Source organism: Equus asinus, chromosome 24 (genome assembly GCF_041296235.1).
Source record: "Equus asinus isolate D_3611 breed Donkey chromosome 24, EquAss-T2T_v2, whole genome shotgun sequence".
Lineage (NCBI taxonomy): Eukaryota > Metazoa > Chordata > Mammalia > Perissodactyla > Equidae > Equus > Equus asinus.
The window spans coordinates 51,827,103-51,850,258 of NC_091813.1; the positions used below are offsets into that span (position 1 = coordinate 51,827,103).

General features: G+C 43.0%; 1 protein-coding gene across 1 annotated transcript in view; it reads left to right on the top strand.

The window, feature by feature from the left end:
* The window catches only part of DCBLD1 (discoidin, CUB and LCCL domain containing 1), a 63,317-nt gene extending 45,173 nt beyond the window's left edge, over nucleotides 1–18,144 (top strand). Inside the window, exons 6-15 of the mRNA XM_044757226.2 lie at nucleotides 1,929–2,062; nucleotides 7,440–7,480; nucleotides 8,486–8,701; nucleotides 9,197–9,321; nucleotides 9,932–10,079; nucleotides 10,180–10,269; nucleotides 12,331–12,415; nucleotides 12,648–12,697; nucleotides 13,568–13,687; nucleotides 16,115–18,144. Of these exons, the coding sequence (XP_044613161.2) occupies nucleotides 1,929–2,062; nucleotides 7,440–7,480; nucleotides 8,486–8,701; nucleotides 9,197–9,321; nucleotides 9,932–10,079; nucleotides 10,180–10,269; nucleotides 12,331–12,415; nucleotides 12,648–12,697; nucleotides 13,568–13,687; nucleotides 16,115–16,647 (1,542 nt within the window). The 3' untranslated portion in view covers nucleotides 16,648–18,144. The remainder of the gene's footprint in view (nucleotides 1–1,928; nucleotides 2,063–7,439; nucleotides 7,481–8,485; nucleotides 8,702–9,196; nucleotides 9,322–9,931; nucleotides 10,080–10,179; nucleotides 10,270–12,330; nucleotides 12,416–12,647; nucleotides 12,698–13,567; nucleotides 13,688–16,114) is intronic.
* Nucleotides 18,145–23,156: the final 5,012 nt, after the last annotated feature.

Here is a 23,156-nt window from a genome sequence, read left to right on the forward strand (position 1 = left end):
ATTGCTGAGTTTACATTCTGGACTCTACCATTACAATTGGCTCCTCCATTTTGCACCCCAAGAGTCTAAAACAGGGATGAGAAAGCTTTTTAAGAAAAGAAAGTTCAGGAAAAATAAAAATGCAAGCTGCCTGTTTGGTTTAAAGAGCACATTCTTTTTCTGTTCTAATTTTCTTTTCCTTTTTTTTTTTTTGAGGAAGATTAGCCTTGAGCTAACATCCACCACCATTCCTCCCCTTTTTGCTGAGGAAGATTGGCCCTGAGCTAACTTCCATGCCAATTTTCCTCTATTTTACATGTGGGACCCCTCCCACAGCATGGCTTGATAAGCGGTGCGTAGGTCTGTGCCTGGGATCCGAACCAGGGAACCCCAGGCCGCTGAAGCAGAACGCTTGAACTTAACCACTGTGCCACCAGGCTGGCCCCTAATTTTCTTCTTCCTTTTTCCCCCAAAATAAAGACGGGTAGTATCTGCATCTGTATTTCAGCAGTCTCATATTTCTTCTCTGTCAGGAAATCGCCCCCTTCTTTTGCCTATGATAGTAGTCATTGCAAAACTCACTCACTTTGCCAAATCTAATCTAGTTTGGGAAATGTGAATCTAAATTGAAGATCATGAAACTTCTCAATTTTATTACAGCAACGTTAATTACAAAATATGGATTGTTTCATTGATCGTCCCAATATTGTAGCTTAAATCTATGAGAATTTTCCTTTGAAAATAAGGTAAATAACATTGTCAGTAACACAAAGACAAACTCCCAAGTCCAGTTATTGAGACACAATTTCAAGAGCTGCTTTTCTCTTTTTGGCATTAACCGTCATGGAGAAGTGGGGCATTGTTTAGAAAATGATGCTTCTCAGCCCCTCAGTCCTGGGCTGGCTGCCTAATTACCCTCCCACCTGTGTACTGTGCTCACGGAGACCTCCGAGCCTGGGCACCCCATGGGAAAGTTCTAGTCCTTTTTCCAGCCCCACTCTCCAATGGGCCAATTCCAATCACAGAGATACTTGCTAATTAGACCTAGTCAGGTGCTCCTGCTTGGTTTGTCACACCAACCTGCAGCCTTGGAGGGCTGAAAGGTGTCAGCTGTTTGACTGTCTCAGAGGAGATTCAGGAAATGAGATGTAGGCTGTGGGCCCTGGGTTGCTCATCATCGCTCTAAGAACTTCATGAAGTTTGCTGTTCCATGTCATGTTCTGTGGCAAACATTACCATTTTGTTTTTGATGTCTTGTTAAATGTCTAAATTAATTGTATGTTGAAGCTGTGGTATGAAAGATTCACTTTCTCAAATGATCCTTAGGATTTGTATCTGGGAAACCAAATGTAAGAAACTGATCAGTTATCTATTTCTGCTTAACGAGTCACCCCAAAACTGAGTGACCGAAAGTAACAGCCATTTTATTTGCTGATGAATTTGTAGTCAGCAGTTGGTCGGTTCTTAAGCTCCCCTTGCCTGGAATCACGCCTGTGGCTGCAGTCATGTGGTGGGTCATCTGGGGCTGGAGGGTCTGAGGTGGGCTCACTGATGTGTATGGCAGTTGGCTAGGCACGTTATCTGCAGCAGAACAAAGCAAGCTCCATGGCCCAGTGCAGAGTCAGTGTGGGATGTGACTATACCAGGCATGGCCATGGGAGGTGTTATTCACTGGGGGGCCACCACTACTGTAAATTACCTACTTACCTTCCTAGTGGATAGGTTCCCAAGTTAGGCAGCATAAATATGGACACTGATGTCATTTTGAGATAGTTATACAATAATTTTTTTCTCTCCCCTTCTGCTTCTTATTTAAATGAATCATAGTTTAGCAATGTCATGGGTCAAATAGGGATCCTGACCACAAGTTATAACAAAATGGAAAACTCCCACTGTATTTTAAATGTGTTCTTGAGTAAGCTATGATTGATGATGTTGCTGTGTTTCAGACCTCTTTATTGTGCAAAGCTGCCATCCATGCCGGAATAATTGCAGATGAACTGGGTGGTCAGATCAGCGTGCATCAGCGCAAAGGGCTGAGTCGATATGAAGGAATCCTGGCCAATGGCGTGCTCTCAAGGGAGTAAGTACTTTTCCTTTTGTTTTGAGTGGAAGGTAACCCCGAAGGCATAATTAATCAGCTCACAATTTTGAAAGGACAGCAGGATGTGATACCAAGGGTTTGTCAGTGGAGAAGAATATGCATGAGTGCCTAGAGCAGCATTTATGGTGTCTATGTGAAGAAAAATGTAGCAATAAAAAAGCTCACGGGTTATGCTGACAAGTAAATTAAAATGGCACAAATGTGGAGTCCCAGGGCAGAGGAGTATTCCTACTCTCAGGTGCTTTAGTGGGAGAGAATAAAACTTATTTAGTTTTTCCAGTTTTAGTAAATTACTGGTTGTCTCCAATATTACCGAAGATACTGAAGGAGCTAGGGGACTGAAATAAACCCAGACAGAACCACGGAGCTCCCCAGAAGATCCCCAGAGGCAATCTCTTAATGATGAATAATGGTTTGGGAAGTGAATAAAACCTGGCTTTTGTTAAGGTTGTTGTTAATTTCTCTGGTATGTGTCCTCTGCTCCTTCAGCTTCATAAGAAAAAACCATGCCAATTGCTTTAAACATTTCAACCTCAGCTTTTAATGCTTTCATGTTTCCTCAGCTTTTGGAGTGGAAAACTAGAACTGTTAGAACTAAATGTAGGCCCGCTTTGTGGCCCAGATGTCCACCATATAAACAGGCAGCTTAGAATGGTTCAGAAGGATGCTCCCCTTGGGTGGACACCTAGTCAGGGAAAAGGGCTCCTCAAACCACTGTGTTTATCTCTTGCTCTCTCCCTCTCTATCTGCCCCGAAATGTCTTCCTCCTATTGTAACTCTGTTCTTTTGGACAAATTGCCACATAGTCTTAGTTCCAAGAATATGGCACAAGACAGAGGCTGTAGGCCTTTCATTTCTTCTACCTCTCACTAGTCTGTGTGTAGATGCCCCTACCCCTGCCATTTTACCCTAGTTCCCTCTTGCAAGCAGACAGAATGTGATCATATGTTACTGTTCCATTCTCACAGTGGGTTGTGGACCGTCTTATCTGGTAAAAAAAAAATTGTATTATGTGGGGTGGAGAGGTTCCCAAGTCAGTTAGCATAAATATAGCGATTCTAATGTCATTTTGAGAAAGTTATACAATAATTTTTTTTCTTTGCTTTTTTTTTAAAGATTTTATTTTTTCCTTTTTCTCCACAAAGCCCCCTAGTACATAGTTGTATATTTTTAGTTGTGGGTCCTTCTAGTTGTGGCATGTGGAATGCCGCCTCAGCGTGGCTTGATGAGCAGTGCTATGTCCGTGCTCAGGATCCGAACCCGTGAAACCCTGGGCTGCTGAAGTGGGGTGCATGAACTTAACCACTCGGCCACAGGACCGGCCCAGATAATTTTTTTTTCTTGAGGAAGATTAGCCCTGAGCTAATATGTGTGCCAGTCTTCTTCTACTTTATATGTGGGTTGGTGCCACAGCGTGGCTGACAAGTGCTATAGATTCATGCTGGGGATCCGAACCCACAAACCCTGCCACCAAAGCGGAACACGCCAAACTTAACCACTATGCCACGGGGCCAGCCCCGTGATCATTTTTTTCCTTCCCCTTCTACTTTTTATTTAAATGTATTGTAGTTCAGTTTAACGATATTGTGGGTCAAATAAGGATTCTGACCCCAAGTTATAATGTTGTTTTTATAAGAAAATGAATTTTAAGTTCCAAAGAATCAGTTTATGAACTCACAAGTGAACTTTGGGATCTCTGGATTGGGGGTGTTGGTCTAGGCTCATAGGAGAGAGGATTTGGGAACGGTGGCTGAAGTCGGGGGAGAAGTTGGTGGGGTCTCCTTCATGAAGGAGGCGAGCCTTGGTTTTGATGGAAGGCAGGAACAAGGCTTAAGGGGACACCAGTAGAGTCAAGGCAGAGCTCCCACTGGCAATTCCGCGTTTGAGGGGTGCGAGGCTAGGGGTAACTGAAGAGGATGTTCCGGTCCAACCCTTTCACAAGCAACACACACGATACTGTATGCAACCCTATAAAAAGCGGTCATCCACCAAGGACAGGGCGCGTGCTGCACACTCGGACATGCAGGCTCACTTCTCTGTTTTGGTGTTCTCTGCCTGCCATGACCTTCCCATTTACTTTCCCTTCCGGATAGGATTTTTAGCTATGAGAGATCCCAAAGTGTTCTTTTGGTATTATCTCAACATTCAAAGACAGATTAGTCCCAAATTTGTGCCAAAGTGTAACATCCAAAAGCTTAGTAACAGGATGCCTTTAGAAACTTAAATCCTTACTCAAATAAATAAAATTTATGTATATGTGTATATATGTTGTGTGTGTATAGTGTGTGTGTGTATATATACTATACACACACTCTACTCACACATGTATGTACACACATATGTGCTCTATATAAATAAAATTTTATATACATATGCACACATATATTATAGATACGTATATGCACACACGTATGTATATACATATATTTTTTTCTCTTATATATTTGCCTCAAACTCTTTGGAACATTAAAATCATATTGCTTATACACAGTAAGCTTTAAATGTCAGCTTGACCTTGATTTTTGAGGATCTATTTCTTTTTATGTTTTTTCTGGTTTGTTCCATTGATACTAGGCACTATTTCAGGAAGATATTAGGCTGTGGCCTAGATTTGTTGGGGACTGCTATCTCTAGATAGGAACAAAGAATTGGCCTTTAGCTTTAAATCTGTTTTTTGGAATCTCTTGCCTTTGTTTGTATATGTTTGAATGCTTCTTTGTAGAAAAATAGGATAGTAAAAAGTTTAACTTGAATTTATTTTACTTTTGAAGAAAAATTATTAAAACTATTGAGTAAAAGTAGACATTATGCTCTCAATTACTTCTGCCACATCAACTGGGCTTAATACACATGAAGTCACTTTATATAATTTGAAATTAAGCTTTGCTGCAAAAATAAGAGTACAGAAATCTAAACCATTCATGGATTAGGAAAAGCTTGGCTCCGCATTCCCTATAGTTCTGTGAACAGTTTGTCTGATTTTTGTTTTGGTGGGAGGAGATAGAAAGGTCCCTTCTTGCTTCTAGCTGTGTTTTGCCCTGACATTTGTACCGAGCAGAGAAGAGTAAACTGTGTGCAAACACAGTCTCTTCCACTCATTTCGATTCCCAACTCTTCAGGGAGCAGTTGTTTTTATCTGGGCTGTTTTGCTCTTGGGGAACCACTGTGCGTGCGGTCATTGAACTTCTGTTCCCACGCACAATTGTTTGGCGTTCAGGAAAAAACACAGAAGGAAGCACTGCAGCTGAGGAAGGACGAGTCCCTAAAGTAAATACCGAGGGTTCTTCTGGGATTCATCCCGGGTCAGGTCACTTCCTTGATTTGAGGAGACCAGAATGGAATCAGGAAGAGGGCTGACCTCATACCGAGGACGATGGGAGCCATCCGCAGGGAAGCCTTTCCTTTCTGTTTACATCAGACTGTTCTTGACTACTTCTACAGCCCTCTGGGAAGCCAGGCGATTCCTGTAAAGCTGATGGAGTTCATTCTCCCTAATGTGTGAATGCCTCAGAACTCCAACCTCCCTAGGGCATTTTCATTTTTAAAAGAGGAGGCTCATTTACCTATAGAATTCTCTAAGTGGTTCTATTCAATTAGTTTAATAGAGTGAAATAGAAAAACATTCCAGCTGATGCCGGAGGAAAGCCAGGCCAGAGAGCTGTTAGAAGCAGAGCCCTCCCTGGCGTCTTCTTCTCAGGCTCCAAAGTTCTCCTCTTCTTCATAACTTCTCTTTTTCAGCAACAACAACAAAATAAGTATTTTAATGTTTTATGGCTGTGAGAGCCAATATAGGCCCTTAGGGTGGCAGTGGTATTATTTGGGCTTATTTGAGCCAAATTTCAAGTGTAATAGTTAGTGCTGGAACATTGGAGAAAATGGAAAAACCAAAAGAGAGGCTCTAAATAAATCTTAATAAAAATTTAAGTATGAGTTGCAACAATATGCACCTTTCTTTAAAGTTTAGGAGAGCTGGGTCCTCACCCTGGCTCCGCTGAGGCAAGCCCCATGACCCAAGTGGGTCTGCGTTTTCTCATGTGAGAAATAGTTGATGCCTGCATTGTATTCAACACAGAGATTATAATAGAACCTTTATGTGGAGTCCTGGGGCTTGTGGCATCTCAGTCTGCTGGTAGACAAAGAATATGAAAGAGAAAATCTATTCTGGAGAGAGGTTGATTACTTGTTACTTCTAAAAGAAATTTTTTTGATGGGAAGGGGCTCGTCCTTTGGTCAAGACTATTTTTGGGTTCTCTGTGGATTTCACAGTTCGGTACCCTGGCCTTATTGCCATATGTAATGCAGAGCCAAACATTTAAAATAACGAGCAGTGCTCCCAGACTGTAAAAAAAATTGAACCCAACAGTGACATCTACCATTTTGTGTGTTTACCTCTAGTATCTAATATAGTAAATACTATGCCCAAAAATCTTGAGAATTCCAAATTTTCTATTTGTTCTGAGTATTTTTACACCAGTGAGTTGGTGAGGGACTTACAAAAAGGTAAATATGGTCTCGGGCCATAGGACTCTTCTCCACTGCAGAACAAGGCTAATTTGATAAGTTTGCCCTTGAGAGTAGTATAAGCTGTGGGACAGCAAGGGTCCAGAGATCTGAGGGTCAAGGCCGAATGAGAAGGAAGACAGTCTTGCAGCACTGAGGGTCAGTTCTGGCCAGGTCAGTGAGAAGCTATGAGTTTTTTCCAGCTGTCCTGTGTCATCCAGAAGCAGGAGCTGGTTCATGGCTTGGTGCCGGTTGCTGGAGCAGGTAGGAGTGTGACTGGAGAGAGAAAGACTGTCCCTAGAGCCAGCCTCCGGGGGCAGGACCCCCAGGGAAGGAATAGAGAAGTCTGGAGAGAAGGCAGCTAGCAAATGACATGCTGTTTCTTCTACAAGTGGCCAGGCCTCTTCATTTCTCTTGATGGTGCTTGACTGTTGACAGTGACTGTGACGCTTTATAGTGACCGATGAAGCAGAGTATTCAGGGCAGTGATCCTTTCTGCCCCCATCACCGTGTATTAATTAACTGGGATTTAAGGTTGTTCTCGAGACTATATGTGCACAGTCCTTCCCAGTACAGTGTGGCATGATGGAACAGCACAGGATTTTGATTCAAAAGCAACGTCTCAGACTCCTGGCCATTTGTCACTTGAATTTAGGAAAGTTGCTTACCCTCTATGGACCTGGGTTTCTTGATCTATAAAATACCAGTGATGAAGGTAGTAGCAGCGGCCTTGCCAGGGTGCTGGGAGGGTCCCATGAGGCGTGGAAAGGCCCTGAGCCCTGTGCTATCGCGCTGTATCAGTCATTAAGGTCCAGTTAACCCACTCACCTCCTCATGTTTGTGTTTATTGTTCCAGTGGTTCCCTGTCAGACAAGCGATTTCTGTTTACCTCCAATGGTAAGGATCACGCTTTCCTTAAGAGTTTCATCTTGTAAAATCCTCGGTAGTAGTTTATTCCTCCATACCCCTCAGATGTTATATTTAAAGGATTTTTTTTCTCTTTTTTCCACAGGTCACATAGTACCAAGTATGCTGTGACTTAAAAACACACAGGACAATAAGCCCAATTAGCATTAAGCAGAAAATATTTTTGTTTATAATTTAATAGCATAATATTTTTCTTTATAATCTAAGCTCTCAAACTTTTGCCAAAAAGAACGAAAACTTGAAATGACATTCATTTTAAGACAAATTCCTTTATGTTAGATTTTAACAGAAAAAGCTTTTAAATAGTGCAGTTTGATTTGATGGTTATCTTGAATTAAATAATTGAAAATTAGTATATAAAATAAAGGCTTTTTAGCCCCTCTGTCATGGAATATATTCTGTGTAAATATTCTCCCTCACATAAAGTCAAATATTTCAAGGAGAATAATATGAGTGTGTCTTCCTTGCCCAGGAAGAGGAGTGTGGCCTTTATTTGCTACCTCCACATTGCCTTGGACGTGGTATAGTTAAGCTCCTAAAGGTGATGTTGGGTACAATTTACTGATTTTCAGGTCAGCTGACGTACCCGCTCTTCAAGGGTACAGAGTCCCACTCTGACCAAGTGAGAAGAACCTGAGCATTTTAACCCTTTAAGACACCTTGCACTTTGTTCAAATCAGGGCGAGTTTAGAAGATTAGAAAGGAAAATCTATAGTGGGGACAAAGAGATGTCACTTATAGGGGATGTGACTTTGATGAGATCTATTAAAAAGGAAAGCAACAAATTCGAGGCACTGTAGTACAAACGAGTCAAATGCAAGTCTGGGTCATTAAAAAACTAGTAATTAAACAGTTAATTGAAGATCGCAGTGGAAGTAAATCAACTGAATAATTCTAGGTGAAGGGGGTACACTTTTGGGGGGGGCTTTCATTTTGTGTGCATATCTGAAATATTTCCCTGCCCTTTTTTTCCAGGTTGCACCAGATCCCTGAGTTTGGAACCTGACAGGCAAATCAGAGCTTCTTCCTCTTGGCAGTGGGTTAACGAGACTGGAGACCAAGTTCATTGGTCTCCTGGCCAAGCCCGACTCCAGGACCAAGGCCCGTCATGGGCTTCGGCAGACAGCAGCAAGAACCACAAACAACGAGAGTGGCTGGAGATCGATTTGGGAGAGAAAAAGAAAATAACAGGTACAGACATGGCCGACATGGCACCACTCATCAAGCCATGCTGAGGCGGCGTCCCACATGCCACAACTAGAAGGACCCACAAATAAAAAAAATATATACAACTATATACTTGGGGGGCGGGATTTGGGGAAAAAAAGCAGGGGAAAAAAAAAAGGAAGATTGGCAACAGTTGTTAGCTCAGGTGCCAATCTTTAAAAAACAAAAAGTAACAGATCGTCATGTTGTCTCTGTGGGACAAACCTGTGTGCAGTTGTAAATATGGATGTATAGATTACACAGCCGATACCTTAATGGTGAAAGCTTTTTATGGCATATTGTCAAGGTGAAAACACTCAGCTGTGATCGGGTTTCTGATGGAAATAAGAAAAATTGGCCTGTAAAGTGATTTGAGATTTCAAACAAGAAAATCAAAAGAAAAGAAACTTGAAATTATAAATACATGGTATATATAAAACATACTTTTAAACTGACCTATAAATAATATTTTCTTACAAGGGATTAGGACCGCAGGATCCACACAGTCAAATTTCAACTTTTATGTTAAGAGTTTTGTGATGAGCTTCAAAAACAACAACTCCAAGTGGAGGACCTATAAGGGAATTGTGAATAACGGAGAGAAGGTAAGAAAGACTCTGCAGGAACAAACTGGGTAGGACAGCAGGCCTCCAAATATTTTCATTATATTCAGTATTCATTATATTCAACATTTATATTCAACAATTATATTGAAACATTATATTCAAATATTGTGTTTCCAGAAAACAGATTCACAGCACCACCCTAGTTAGATAACTTGGCCTTTGTTTGCAAAGCCTTGTATCTTCAATATCAAGAGTGTCTGGGGGCCGGTCCGGTGGCACAGAGGTTAAGTCTGCACGTTCTGCTTTGGCAGCCCGGGGTTCACCACTTCAGATCCCGGGTGTGGACCCAAGCACTGCTTGGCAAGCCATGCTGTGGTAGGCGTCCCACATATAAAGTAGAGGAAGATGGGCACGGATGTGAGCTCAGGGCCAGTCTTCCTCAGCAAAAAGAGGAGGATTGGCAGCAGATGTTACCTCAGGGCTAATCTTCCTCAAAAAATAAAAAATTAAAAACAAAAAAAAGAGTGTCTATAAAAATGCAACAGTCATTGAATCCTGGCTTTGGTTTCATATAACCAGGTATGAGTAGGTTGATAGACCTAAAAACCAACTAATAGAATCTTTAGGTAAAAGTTACCTGTTTCTACAGGTGTTTCAGGGCAACTCTAATTTTCGGGATCCAGTGCGGAACAATTTCATCCCTCCCATTGTGGCCAGATATGTGCGAGTTGTCCCCCAGACGTGGCACCAGAGGATAGCCCTGAAAGTGGAGCTCATAGGTTGCCAGATTACACAAGGTAGGACTCAGAGTGAGTCAGTGAGTTATTGGATTCTGGTCTTCTCCTTTCACGAATTGCTGTTACTATTGTGACCCTTCCAACATCTTGTCTCTCTCAGGTAATGATTCAATGGTGTGGCGCAAAACAAGTTCAGATACTGTTGGTTCAACTAAAGGAGAAGCCATCCCCTCTGAAGAAATACCAAAAGGTAGAGCAGTTATTCTTTTGTGGTTTCCTAAGGAGTGTAACTAGTCTTCCATCTGATATTACAGTAGCTTCAAGAAAATTTTTTTTCTCTGTCATATACATATCCAGAAGCAGATGGTCCAGAGGTATCTGTCCATGTGTAAAATGATGTATGTCCACACTAGTCACTGCAATATTGTAAGCAGAAAAAGATTGGGAGCAAACTTATGTGCCCTTGAAACACTAGGTAAATATTTTATGGAAAAATAAAATAATAGCACATCCATACCATGGAACACTCTCTGCGGCCATAAAAAAGAATGTGTTAGTAATATAGAAAGCTCTCTGAGATATATTGACAACTTAAAAAAATAAGCCTGGGATCTATGTAGCACTCTACCACATGTGTCAAAAGGGGGAAATAAAGAATGAATATATATGTCCATTCCAGTGTCTCTGGAAGAATGTCAAGAAACATAATTTTGCTTCCTGAGAGAAGGAACAGAAGTAAGAATGTAGATATTATATTCTGTACCTTATACTTTCCAAATTTTGAACATATAAATGTACAATCTGTTCAAGCAATGAACATTAAAAGTACATTTATTTTTTCAGAATATAAAATAATTTGAATATTAATTTTATAAAATTTGGAAAGATAAGAGAAATATAAATAAGAAAATAAAAAGCAGCCATAAATCAGCATCCACAGATCTAGAGATCACCATATTCCGCTATATCCAGTCAACTATATTTACAGCTTTGAGACAAAATGGTAGCATACTATATGTTCTGTTCTGTAGCATGTATTTTTCACTTAACATTGTATTATGAGCATTTTTCAATGTTATTAATAGTTGAAAAGCACAATTATTATCTTTATAGTATATTTTCTTTTTTCTTTTTTTTAATGTGTGATTTTTTTTTCAAGATTTGCACCTGAGCTAATAACTGTTGCCAATCTTTTTTTTTGTCTTTTTTTGCTTTTTCTCCCCAAATCACCCCAGTACATAGTTGTATGTTTTTTAGTTGTGGGTCCTTCTAGTTGTGGCATGTGGGATGCCGCCACCACATGGCCTGACGAGCGGTGCCATGTCTGTGCCGCGCCCAGGATCCGAACTGGCGAAACCCTGGGCCGCCAAAGGGGAGCATGCAAACTTAACCACTTGGCCGCGGGCCGGCCCCTTTAGAGTATATTTTCGTACGGCTATCATCTATATCCCATCATCTAGTTAACCATTCCCTAATGGTTGGATATTTAAGTTGTTAAATTTTTCCCAAATTTCCACTCTTAATAAATAGCACTGCTGTTATTTACGTAAATTTTGTTCCTTTCTAAGTTCCTTACTCGCCCTTTCATGAACCACACATTTCTACTCCTGGTTATCCCTTTATTTTCTTCCCTGGGATCACAAATAAAGAAGGGTGAAGAATAAACATTTCTCCTTTAGTTTGCATAGTTTCCACAAGCTTGGGGCCTGCTCTAGTGGCTGTTAAATAAAGTGCCCTCCTTTTTTAAAAAAGCAGAAAAGGTTGTAGGAAGACACAGTCTGGTGTTTCATGCAGCAAAGTGGAACTGCTGTCTGAGGTCAGCAGGCTGCCCTGCCTTTCAGCCCACAGTTCTAAAGCTCTGGTGATGCGGAGCCCGGGGTTCCTGCCTCTGTTATTGTACAGGTCCCAGCCCGCCCACCAGCCCTGCCGAGAGCTTCACGCTGAGCTTAAATCATTTCCCTGCCTGAACAGCTCCCGGCGGGGAGGCCAGCGTTAACCCTTCCCCCTCAATTCTAACTTTTGGTGTGTAAATGGGATCCAAGCAGAAAGCTCAGAGTAAATGTCAATCCCCAGGGAAAATTGGAAACTACTTTTGGAGGAAAAAAAAAAAGGTAAACTTTATTTTCCTAAAATTTAGCCAGGATTTTGAGTCCTCTCCTTTTGCTTTCCAATATCAGTAAAGGCCTAGCATGTATTTATTTTGCCCGCATATTAAGCCGCCAATGACCTTTCAAATCAATATTCGGTTTCAGATCATGAAATCTGGTTGCCGTTCACTTCTGCTGTAATGTACTGGTTTCCCCCTTCTTAGGAATAAACGTCACAACCGTTGCTCTTCCGCTGGCGCTCCTTGCCCTGCTGGTTGCTGGAATGGGACTCTTCGCTGCCCTTAGAAAGTATGTGACTTTACGTTTTTGAATTTCTTCTCTAACTGTGTAAACCATCACAAGACCACAATGTTGACTCTTTAGATGTTATGTATACAAAAGCAGCATCACTTCTTCCAAGATAAAATGTTTCCTTCTGTCTTAAAAACAAGTTGGGTAGCGGTAGAATGTATCAAGTATTATTTTATAAACAGTACTTATCATTTAGAAACCTTTTCAGTAGGATTTTTTGTCTCAATAGGAGGAAGAAGAAAGGAAGTCCTTATGGATCAGCTACGGCTCAGAAAACAGGTGGGTTGAAAACTCCATCTACAGTTTTATTCTGTCTTTGAGGAAGAGACAGGTTCCGCTGATTAAAAACAGGTCTGTGGCCCACACTTATATGATTAAAAGAATAAGATCTCTAGCCTTTAAGTCAGCAAATCTACAAGGAAGGAATATATTGAATCCTATCTCTATTTTAATTCAGAGTCTTCATGGCCAGTTTACTTTTGTTCAACATCATTCCATCATTTATCAACATTCATTTTTTTGGCCACTGGAGTTTAGGCCACCACACTGCCTGTCACCAGGGAGAAGTTATAAAAACCCGTCTGTGAAGTGAGCATCATCTAGCTCTCAGCATCTCCAGGCTCCGCTGTGTTTTCCACTCTGGGAAAGTGGGGGAAAGACGAGGCAGGACTCATGTTCAGGTTCCAGAGAATCCCTAGGATGCAGGATGCCCAAGCAACAAGTCAGCTGTGGTCCAGAGGGAGGGCAACAGGGCGGGAGCCCTGAGAACCTCAAGGACCACTTGGAACTCCGCCTCCACAGGGTTTAAACAGCCAGCTGTGTTGACTCCTCTGGGTCATGAATGCCACGTCAGTTCAGATTCTGGAAAACCATGCTCAGACGTGCTAACATAGGGACAAGCTGGGACCTGATGTGTACACAAATACATTTAAAGGCACAGTGGACAGCCTGTCTGGGATAGTGTTTGCTGTTGTCATAATGTCCTCAGCATGCTCTTTCCACCACACACCTGAAGAGTGGTGGCTGTGCATTTATCATGGTCAGCCGGCAAAGGGGCAGCCTGCCCTCTGGCTCACGGAGGAACGCATGATGGAGTATGTGCATTGCACTTCTGAGACACTAGTTTGCTTCATGTTATCTTTATTCCAGACTGCTGGAAGCAGATTAAATATCCCTTCGCCAGACATCAGTCAGCTGAGTTTACCATCAGCTATGATAATGAAAAGGAGATGACTCAAAAGTTAGATCTCATCACAAGTGACATGGCAGGTAAGTGTGCCACTCCGTGACAGCGCTATTAGATGGGAGGTACTTGCTTAGGGGGGAAGGGAGACCAGGAGAGACATAAGAGTAAAATCTTTTTGTTTAGATGGGGTTCAATAAATCAGTAATGGTGAAGTTTTCTTTCTGCACCCTGCACAGAGTTACAAACTCACACAGATATTTCTTAAAAGCCCCAGTCAGCCAAGGCTCTTATACCAGCAGTGGCTATGTGACATCCAGAGCAATGGCACTGAAGTACCACTAAAATCTGGAAGCCCTTAATTTATCTACTTTTGTTACCAAGGTTTTGATTAAGGCACTAGGCAAGAGGGACTAGAAAGATGAATTAAGCACAGCACCCACCCTTGAGGAAAAGGAGATAGGAGATGAAGGAACCTGTCTGGTGTTACGATGGCCTCAGTGTCCCTGACAAGCCAGTGTCGAAAGTCGAGTTTCCCAAGCCGTCTATGGGGAAGGATCTGTTTTTTGCTTTTGTTTTTTAAATTTCTATTCCGAGGACAAATACTTTTGTAAAATACAATATAAAGTAGTAATAATAATGAAATTTTTAAAAAGACATACAAAATACAAAGCTCTGATTTTTTAAAATATATTCAATGGACATAAAATTACTCTCTCAAATTGCTGTCAGTTTCTAAACACTTGCTCTCAAGGTGGGTGCTTATCTCTTGGCAGACCTGTCACAAACAGTTCTCTGAAATGTAGGTGTCTGCGGACCACACTTTGAGTAGCACTGCCCTAGTTTCTCGCTACTCAAAGTGGGGTCTGAGGACCAGCAGCATCAGCATCATAGGAGAGCTTGCTAGATGCAGGCTTTCAGGCCATGCGCCAGGCCTGCCGAACCAGAAGTTCCCAGGCGAAGCGTGCATATGCCAAATCTGAAAGGTACCAGTGTGGAAGTTGCTTGGGTCGTTTCAGGGGCAAAGAGAGAATCCCTACAACCAAAATCATCCCCTTGTTCCTTGTCCCTGACAGTTCAAGTTCTACCTTGGGGGTGAAGCGAGGAGAGGGGAGAACCCCTTTTCTGTCCTCTTCCTTTCGTTCCCCCTCCTCAGTTCATGGTCGTTCTTGGGCTTCTTAAATGGACAAGGCCCCAGGTTCCCCTCTTGCACCCACTCATTTGCAGTCTCCCCCAGGCAGTTTCCCCCACTCCACTCCAGAACTTCCAGCAGAGCCCTTCCTTGAGTATTTGTCCACTTTGCTGTTCACGCCCAGATTTCCCTCCCAGTCCCCAATAAGTCAGTAATTTCCGCCTGCTGGACGGCTCTACCTGCAAGTGTCACAGTTCCTCAGGGGGTCTACAATCTTAACTCATCGTTCCTAACCCTCCCCACATATGCTCCCTGCGTTCATTTTCTAAGCAGCTTCGCAAATGTGCATCCCAGTCTTCTGGGCTTAATATGTGGGAAGTGTCCTTGGCTCCCCTCTTTCCTCATAGCCTACATCACTGGTAATAAATTCCTCTGGTTCCTGTCTCCAAAGTGTGGCCTTTCCAAGGCTACCATGAGTCCCCTAGTTTGTGAGTTTTGTGTTTCATTTCTCTTTGCTTTTTCCTTCTCATTTTTTGATCTTTCCTTCTTCAGTGTGCCTTCAGAGTTACCTCTAACTGTGCCACTCTCTTATTTAGAATCCTCGGTAGGTTTCTACAGAATTACCCAAACTTCCTAGCAAAACACTCAGTGCTCTCCATGCTCTAGAATATGGTTAACAGCACACACCTGGGACATATGTTCGAATTCTGACTCCATTGGCTGCTGGCTCTGTGGTCTTGGAAAATTTACTTAATCTGTCTCAAGTCGTTTTCCATTTGTAAAAATAGAGTAATAGTCCCCACCTCATAGTACTTTTTTTGTTATTGAGGATTTAATTTGTTGATATCTTAATATCTTAGAATAATGCCTGGCACAGAAATAAGGGCTCAATAAATGTGAGTGTTATCCTTATCATTGGTCTCAACCTACAATTTTGGTCTTTATATCCTGTTAAACTACTCCATGTCCCTCATACCCTGGCCACATCAAACTTTGATTATTTTCATGGTTAATAGGTTGTTTAATCATTTTTCCCTTTTCTCACAGTACTACCTCCACCTCCAAAATCTGGCATTTCAAGAGCCAGTTTAAAAGCTCCATGAAGTGCTTTTCCTCATACCCCTAGAGATGGTTAACCGTCATCTCTGCCTCTCGGGGTTCCTGTGACCCTCTGAGGCTTCCTAAAGCAGGAGTATGGTTGTCTAAGCCCCTGCGTGTGGCATCTATGCCTTTGACATCTCCGTCTTTTTCATCGTGCCTAGTACACGTTATCAGCATCAGCAGAGAGCTGGTTCAGCAGAGCACGTCCTCTGCAAACACCTGGCTCGTCGGTGTATCAGTGCGCTGCACAAATGTGTCTGGTCTGCTCTTCCCATTGCAGATTACCAGCAGCCTCTCATGATTGGCACCGGGACAGTCACGAGGAAGGGCTCCACCTTCCGGCCGATGGACACTGAGGCGGGCGAGGCAGGGCCGAGCGCCGAGGCTGGCAGCCACTATGACCGCCCTCTCCCGGCCGGCCGCCACGAGTACGCCCTGCCCTTGACCAACCCCGAGCCCGAGTACGCCACGCCCATCGTGGAGCGGCACCTGGCCCGCGCGCACACCTTCTCGGCGCAGAGCGGCTACCGCGTCCCGGGGCTCAGGCCAGCGCACAAACATTCCCTGTCTTCTGGCAGCTTCTCCCCGGCAGCCGGGGCCGGCGCCACGAGCGCGGGCTACCAGATGCCGCAGAGCCCCGCGCCCGCGGACCCGGGCTACGATAAGCCCAAGGCCAGCGGCTGCGTAACCGCGGACCGCGCTGATGCCAACTATCAGAAGCCACAGCTGCATCCCACCACCGGTGATGCTTACTCGACCCCCAGAGACTGCCTCCGACCCCTCAACCAGACGGCCATGACCGCTCTTTTGTGAACACAATGTGAAAGAAACCTGCTGTGGTACTGAGCGTCGGGCTGTGCGGCACTGGAAGAAGGGAGATGGGTTCAAGTGTGCGTGTCTGCGTGCGTGCGTGCAATTTACTAGGATCCTGCGGTGGAATCCTTGGGACCACCTCTCCTACTGTTTACAACGTTGTGCAGCTGGTTTTGTTCTGACCCTTAGGGCAAGAGTCTGTTGGTTTTTCAGATGGCATTTTCATTTCCCTAACTGTGATATTGAGCTGCTTTGGTGTAAAATGTGCAATCTGTACAGAGTTGTATTTAACAAGAATTAAAGTAACTTAAGTTAGCTTTATCAGATTTTCGTTCCGCACAGAGGTTAAGTGAGAGAATGCAGCTGTTGCAAATACATATAGAATAGTATGCTCACTTTTTAAATATAATTTATCTGATACTGTATTAGCAGCAGGTCTGTTTAAACTTAATCTTGTTTGTGTGGCTCATTTCCTTTCCTTTGATAACTAGAACTAAGAGTGTTGTTAACGTTCTCCTGGAAGGAATGAAATTACTTGAAGCATGAAAAGCACACCAGAGTGGTTGTTAGCAATTATGATTATAGTTTTTAAAAAAACAAACAAGCACAACCACCTCGGCAGCTTCCTGTTCCTTAGACTCCACTTTGGGTGGGGATGTGGGGGGGCTGTCAGGGCTGGCACAGAGCAGGAGGTTGCTGCGGCCTGCCGGGGGCCCTCACTGCCCTGGCCTGAGGGGCTGGCCTCTTCACACTTTGCCTCTTCCTCACCTGGGGCCTGGTAGACACCGTGTGGCTTTCACATGCAAGTCCACCTTTTCAAACTGTCTGCCAAGCCAAAGGCTGAGACTTCAGAGCAACCAAAACTGCTCTCCCAACAAACTGAATGAAGGTGGCCCGGCAATGACAGCCTGAATTACTGTGTCCGAGGCTTTTGTACCTCAGGTTAAAAGTATTGCTGAGGTCAGAGGCCCACGCTTTTCATGACTTTCTTCAGAAATAGCACATTATACTCTGAAACAGAAAAGTGATTTGAAGTGGGTTCTTACAAAAGTGACCCAGGCCAGATCTGCGTGGAGCTTTTCTACGGAGATGGTTGGGAACTGAACTGATTTTGTAAGAAACAGTTTTCCCCTTGAGTCTGTGTCTGTCCTTCCCGATGAGCCCAGACCTCAGCTGTACCTCATATGAAGTGGTTTTTATCTGAGTTTGCTTTGTCTGTTCACTGTGGGGGGTTTAACCTCTTTTGCCAAAGAGGAAAGTGTGTGTGTGTTTTAACAGAAAATGTGGACCAAAAAATCCTTTCCCTAAAAAATGTATTGTAATCCTGTTTGTATGATTATGGCTTTCTGTGAAACATATAAATGTTAAAATAGTAAGGGTGCTGGAATGTCCTGGAGACTATCTGTTGGTTATTGGGGAGGGTAAACTGTTTACTTTGTGGCGTTTACATGGTTTTATATGCATACTAATTACAATAAACTATGCCAAATCAAAGGGCCCCTGCCTCTCATTGGTGCCCTGCTTGCTGGGCTGGCTATTGAAGGCGCTTGAGGCTCAGTCTTCATTAAAGGGCAAGTGGGACAGTGGAAAGAACAGGGGCTCCGAGTGGGATAGGTCTTGGTTCCAGATCCTGATCTGCCACACGATAGCGGAGGGATCTTCGGCCAGCTATTGTGGAAACAGATGAAGACAAACCAAATAAGAACAAACAAAGGCTATTCCGAACTTCCTGCCGCAGGGGAGTTAGCCACCATCACTTGCATTTTGGCAGAGACCCAAAGGCAGCAGAGGAGTGGGAGAGCTTTACAGTGGAAAAAGGGAAGACTTCCGGTGTGCGCTGTTTGGAGGAGCTGGATGGATTAACCAGAAGTGGGGTGTCCTATTTAATTGGTTGGGGGTCTATTTTTGGCTTTCTCTGGTTGGTCCGAAGTTGGAAGCAGGGACAAAAATGAGGGAAGCTGTCAGTTATTAATCAAATGTAGCAATTTGGGGTCGATTGTTGCAGGCATTATTGTTTGGCTTCCTTGATTGTTACCAGAGATAGTGGTCTGACTCTCTACCAGTCTGACTTATAGCGGGTTGGCTTTCCGGGCTGGTGACTGTGGATAAGGGGTTGGTTTCCTGCGCTTACTGCTGTAGGTTGTGGGTCACAGATCTTTTTTTATTCATGGTCTGGCTATGATCCATTTGTATACTCAGTCTGTCATTATATAACCCTGAGCCTCAGTTTCCTCATGTGTAAAAATGATGTTAATGTGCCTTCTTCCAAGGTTTACAGATAAGGATTAATTGGGACAATATGTATCAAAGTGTTTGTTCTATAATAGGCCTTTTTTCTGATCCAGGCCCTTAGTGAGCTGTGTGTAGCATTTTAGTATTAAAATCTGAGTCCGTAAGAACAGACTTGTATAGCTCCTAAGGGTAGCCTTCTTTACAATGGAGCTGTGTTCATCCATCACATCTCTTCTCTGAACTCATGACGTAATCATGACAGAAAGGGGAAAACAGTACTTTATTCTGGAACAGCACTTCCTTAAGATGGCCTCACTGTGGACCAGAGTGGGTGAGTGGACAGGTCTGACACATGCTGCCCACTGCCAAGCCTCAACTAGAGGATAAGAGCATGAAAAGACTAGGTCTTTCTTTTTCACTGTTTTGCATATGATAAGGCAAGAATGAGATAATTCTAATTGTCTGGTTTCTTCTATGTTATCAAATCCTATTGGGAGGCAAAGATTGCGTTCTGTCACTTATAATTGTGGCTGGAACACATCTACCCTGACAGACAAGACTACACTGTCCATAGAGGCAGCTGAAACTTTGATCTGAACTTTATTACTCTTATTTAAACTTTTATTTAATATTTATGATCGGCCTAGAAAACATCTAGAAAGTATGGTAAGAGATTGTTCTGTGTTTATTATACTTGATTTGGATTCTTAGTGGAAAATGAAATCACATTTATTAGGGGCACAACTATAGACTCACAATAGCCTTTCATAGATACATCAGTTCAGCAGTCCAAGTGTCGCCACTGGTTGGCCTCACTATTCTCAAAATGCTTCTCTTGTGTTCATTCAGGCACGAAATAGTTATGAAGGTTCTGAGAGCAATGTTCCCCTGTACTTAGCTGAGTTTCAAGAGAGCATGCCTAGGCTCCACCAGGACCTGGGAGCAGTTGAGTCCCGCTAATGGGAAGCTAGGGTTGAATCCAGTCCTGCTGGTGGTCCCTGCTGCAAACACAGCCCAGCCAGTCACTCAGCGCTTTCCTTGCACCCAAACCCCAATGTTCACTACCCGCTACAGATCTCTTCCGCTATGGTCTCTCTCCCAGCCTCTCCCTGTTCTGGGAATAAATTCTACAGGCCTTAAAGATTTTCACCCTGCCTTTGGTATTCTGCGATTTTACTACCATGTGTTCAGTTGTGAATTCATTTGTATTCGTATTACTTGGGACTTGTGCTTCTTGAATCTCAGGATTCATCTTTATCAACTATGAAAAATTCTCAGCCATCATTTTTTCCAATACTACTTGCCTCTTTGCTGTTCTCTTTACTCACCCCTTCTGGAACTCACTGGACACTTACTGCACCTTCTCATTGTACCCCTCCCAATCTCTTGATCCCTCTTATTACCCATCATTTTATCTTTCTGGGCTGCATCTGGGTAAACTCCTGGGAGACCATATGGCGTGGTGGGTGAGTGCACAGACTTCAGATTGTCTGGACACGAAGCTGTAATCTCTCGGCGCCTGTTCCCTTGCTTGTTACTTGGGGAAAAACAATACTATCCACCTGCCTGTGGCTGTTGTGAAGATTAAATGAAGGTTTTAGAGCACTGTCTGGCCCACAGGAAGCACTGTCTAAGATTACATATTATGTTCGAGTTTACTAATTCTCTCTTCTGCTATCTAATCTGCTGTTTAATTTAGCCACTGAGGTTTTGATTTCAATTCTTTTTTAGTTTCTCGGTCTGTTGATTCTTTTTCAAATCTGCCCTTTTCTACACTGTCTTGGTATTTTCTTGGGCTTTGTTCCTTCTTTTAATCATTTGCAACACACTAATTTCATGTTCTCTTTCTGATCGTTCTGTTATGTTCATCTCATTTAGGGTAAGAGAAGAGTCAAAGTCTGGACAATGATTTATATTTCTCAATGCTGTCCAGTAGAACTTTTGCAATGATGGAAATGTTCTCCAAGCTTCTCGATGTGGTAGCCACTAGCCACAGGTGGCTACTGAGCACTGGAAATGTGGCTAGAGTGTCTGAGGCATAAATTTTTAATTTCATTGAATTTTAATTTAATTTAGTAAATGTAAATAGCTGCATGTGGCTGATAGCTACTGAATCGGACAGGACAGATCTGTGATCTGCACCCCCATCATGCTGTCACCTCTTTGACCCCATCTTCTACTTCTCCCCACCTTGTTCACCCCACTGCAGCCATGTGGACCTCCTGGCTATAACATGCCAGGGACACACCCATCCTGAAAACTTTGCGCTTGCTGTTCCCTCTTCCTGGAAAGCTCTTCGCCAGATATCTGCTCAGTTTGTTCTTTGACCTCCAAGTCTGCACTCAGATGTAAACTCCATGAAGTCTTCCTTCCTCTCCGGTTCCAAAACCTGTAGATTTCTCCCTGAACACATTTTCTATCTCCTTTTCTGCTTTACTTTCCTCCTTAACATTTATCATTAATACAGAGTGCATTTTTTAGTTATTTTCTTGCTAATTATCTCTCTCCCACTTGAGGGAATGGATTTTTGTCTGTTTTGTTCCTTGCATAGCCCCAGCACTTAGATCAGTATTCAATAGATATTTGTTCCATGAATGAATGGTCACAAGTTCTTGAGGCTCCGTCCTGTTTGTTGTTTCTACTGATCCTCGTTCATGATGCATGTTTCTCTGTTTGGTTTCAAATTTTTGAAACCTTTCTTAGCGGGGCTTTTCCCTCCTTGTGAAAATCTCATAATAATGTCTGTTCCCGGTGGTTTTGCATTTGTATCTGTCAGGTACACCAGGTAGGGTTACCAGATGAAATACAGGATACTCAGTTAAATTTGAATTTTAGATAAACAGCAAATAATTTTTTAGTTTATGTTCTGTGCAGTACTGGGGACATATTTATACTAAGAAATTATTTATGTCCTGTATTTTTATTTGCTAAATCTGGCAACCCTAAACCAGGTATCTTGCCAGCCCGGCATCAGTTTTCATTTTAACTTTTGGATGGTGGTTCCTAGACTGTACTGAAAATTTCAACCCAAACCTGAGTGAGGCACAGGCCCAGGCTCTTAATTTCTCAGAAGAGACTTCCTTGTCATCCGGGGCCATTCCTCCTTTGTTGTCTCACTGTCTTATCGGGAAGATTTTGGGGGGGTTCACCTTTTCTCTGTTCCAACTCCCTGCCATGCCTAACCCCAAATCTTGTCTCCTATCCCGTCATGGAGGTTGAATTCCCAGCATCTGAGTGGCTGAAACCCTCCCCAGCCCAGACGCTCCAGTGTTTCTGTTTTTCAATTTCTTCTTTGATTCTGACACCAGGGTATTTCTCCTTGTTTCTTGAGATGAGCTGGGCCTTTTAAGGATTCTGATTCTATTTTACATAGCATTCCTAGGAATTTAGAGACAGGTTTTCATCTTACCTGTTCTGCCATCTTGCTGGGATGATGTCTCCTCAACAGGCAGGAGATGGTGTATCTATTGCAAATAGCACAGGCTTTAGAACCATATAGAACTCGTTTCACCTGGGATTTCATCTTTTTAACTACCCATCTCAAGCACATTACTGCTGTTTAATTAAACAAGGAGGCCCCTAGACTGAGGTGGCTCTAAAGCGGTGGTGGCCTACGGAAGCAAACCAAAGTCGAAACTTGTAAATGCCTCAAGGTTAGGAAATCTAAACGGTAAGGACAACCAATCACAAACAGCCAACTAGGCTTTGAGCTACAGCCAATCAAATGATTTGCTTCCGCACTTTGTTTACGTCTTTCCCCTGGTGCCTCTGGAGGGGCGCTCCTAACCGCTTCCGGGTTGGAGATACCCTGTTAGAATCCATGAATGCTCAAATAGACTTAAAATTTTTAATATACCTCAGCTTATCTTCTAACACTGGTGGTTTCTAAACCCACTTCTTAATCCCTAACGTGGAAATGATTATAAAAGGGCTGTTGTGAAGTCTGATTTCTATCATAGTGTTTTGCACACAGTAGGTGATTAATCCCTATTAACTGCTTTTCTTTCTGCCCAACCTGAAGTCTAAACTGTCCTCCAACACCATTTTCCTTAGAGTCATTTTCAAGTGGAGGTTACCTTTTCTCTTCCACCAATGTGCTCGCTGTGGCGCGGAGGGAATGCACACCTTCCTCCTGATGCCATTTCCCTTTCCATCCTCACTCTTTCACTTCCATTCAAAACTCTCTACCTTCATGATACGCATGCCGCCTTACTCTCCCATCTTGTCTTCTCTGTTGCACCTAATATCTTCCAAGCCACTTTCTCCATTCATTGAGG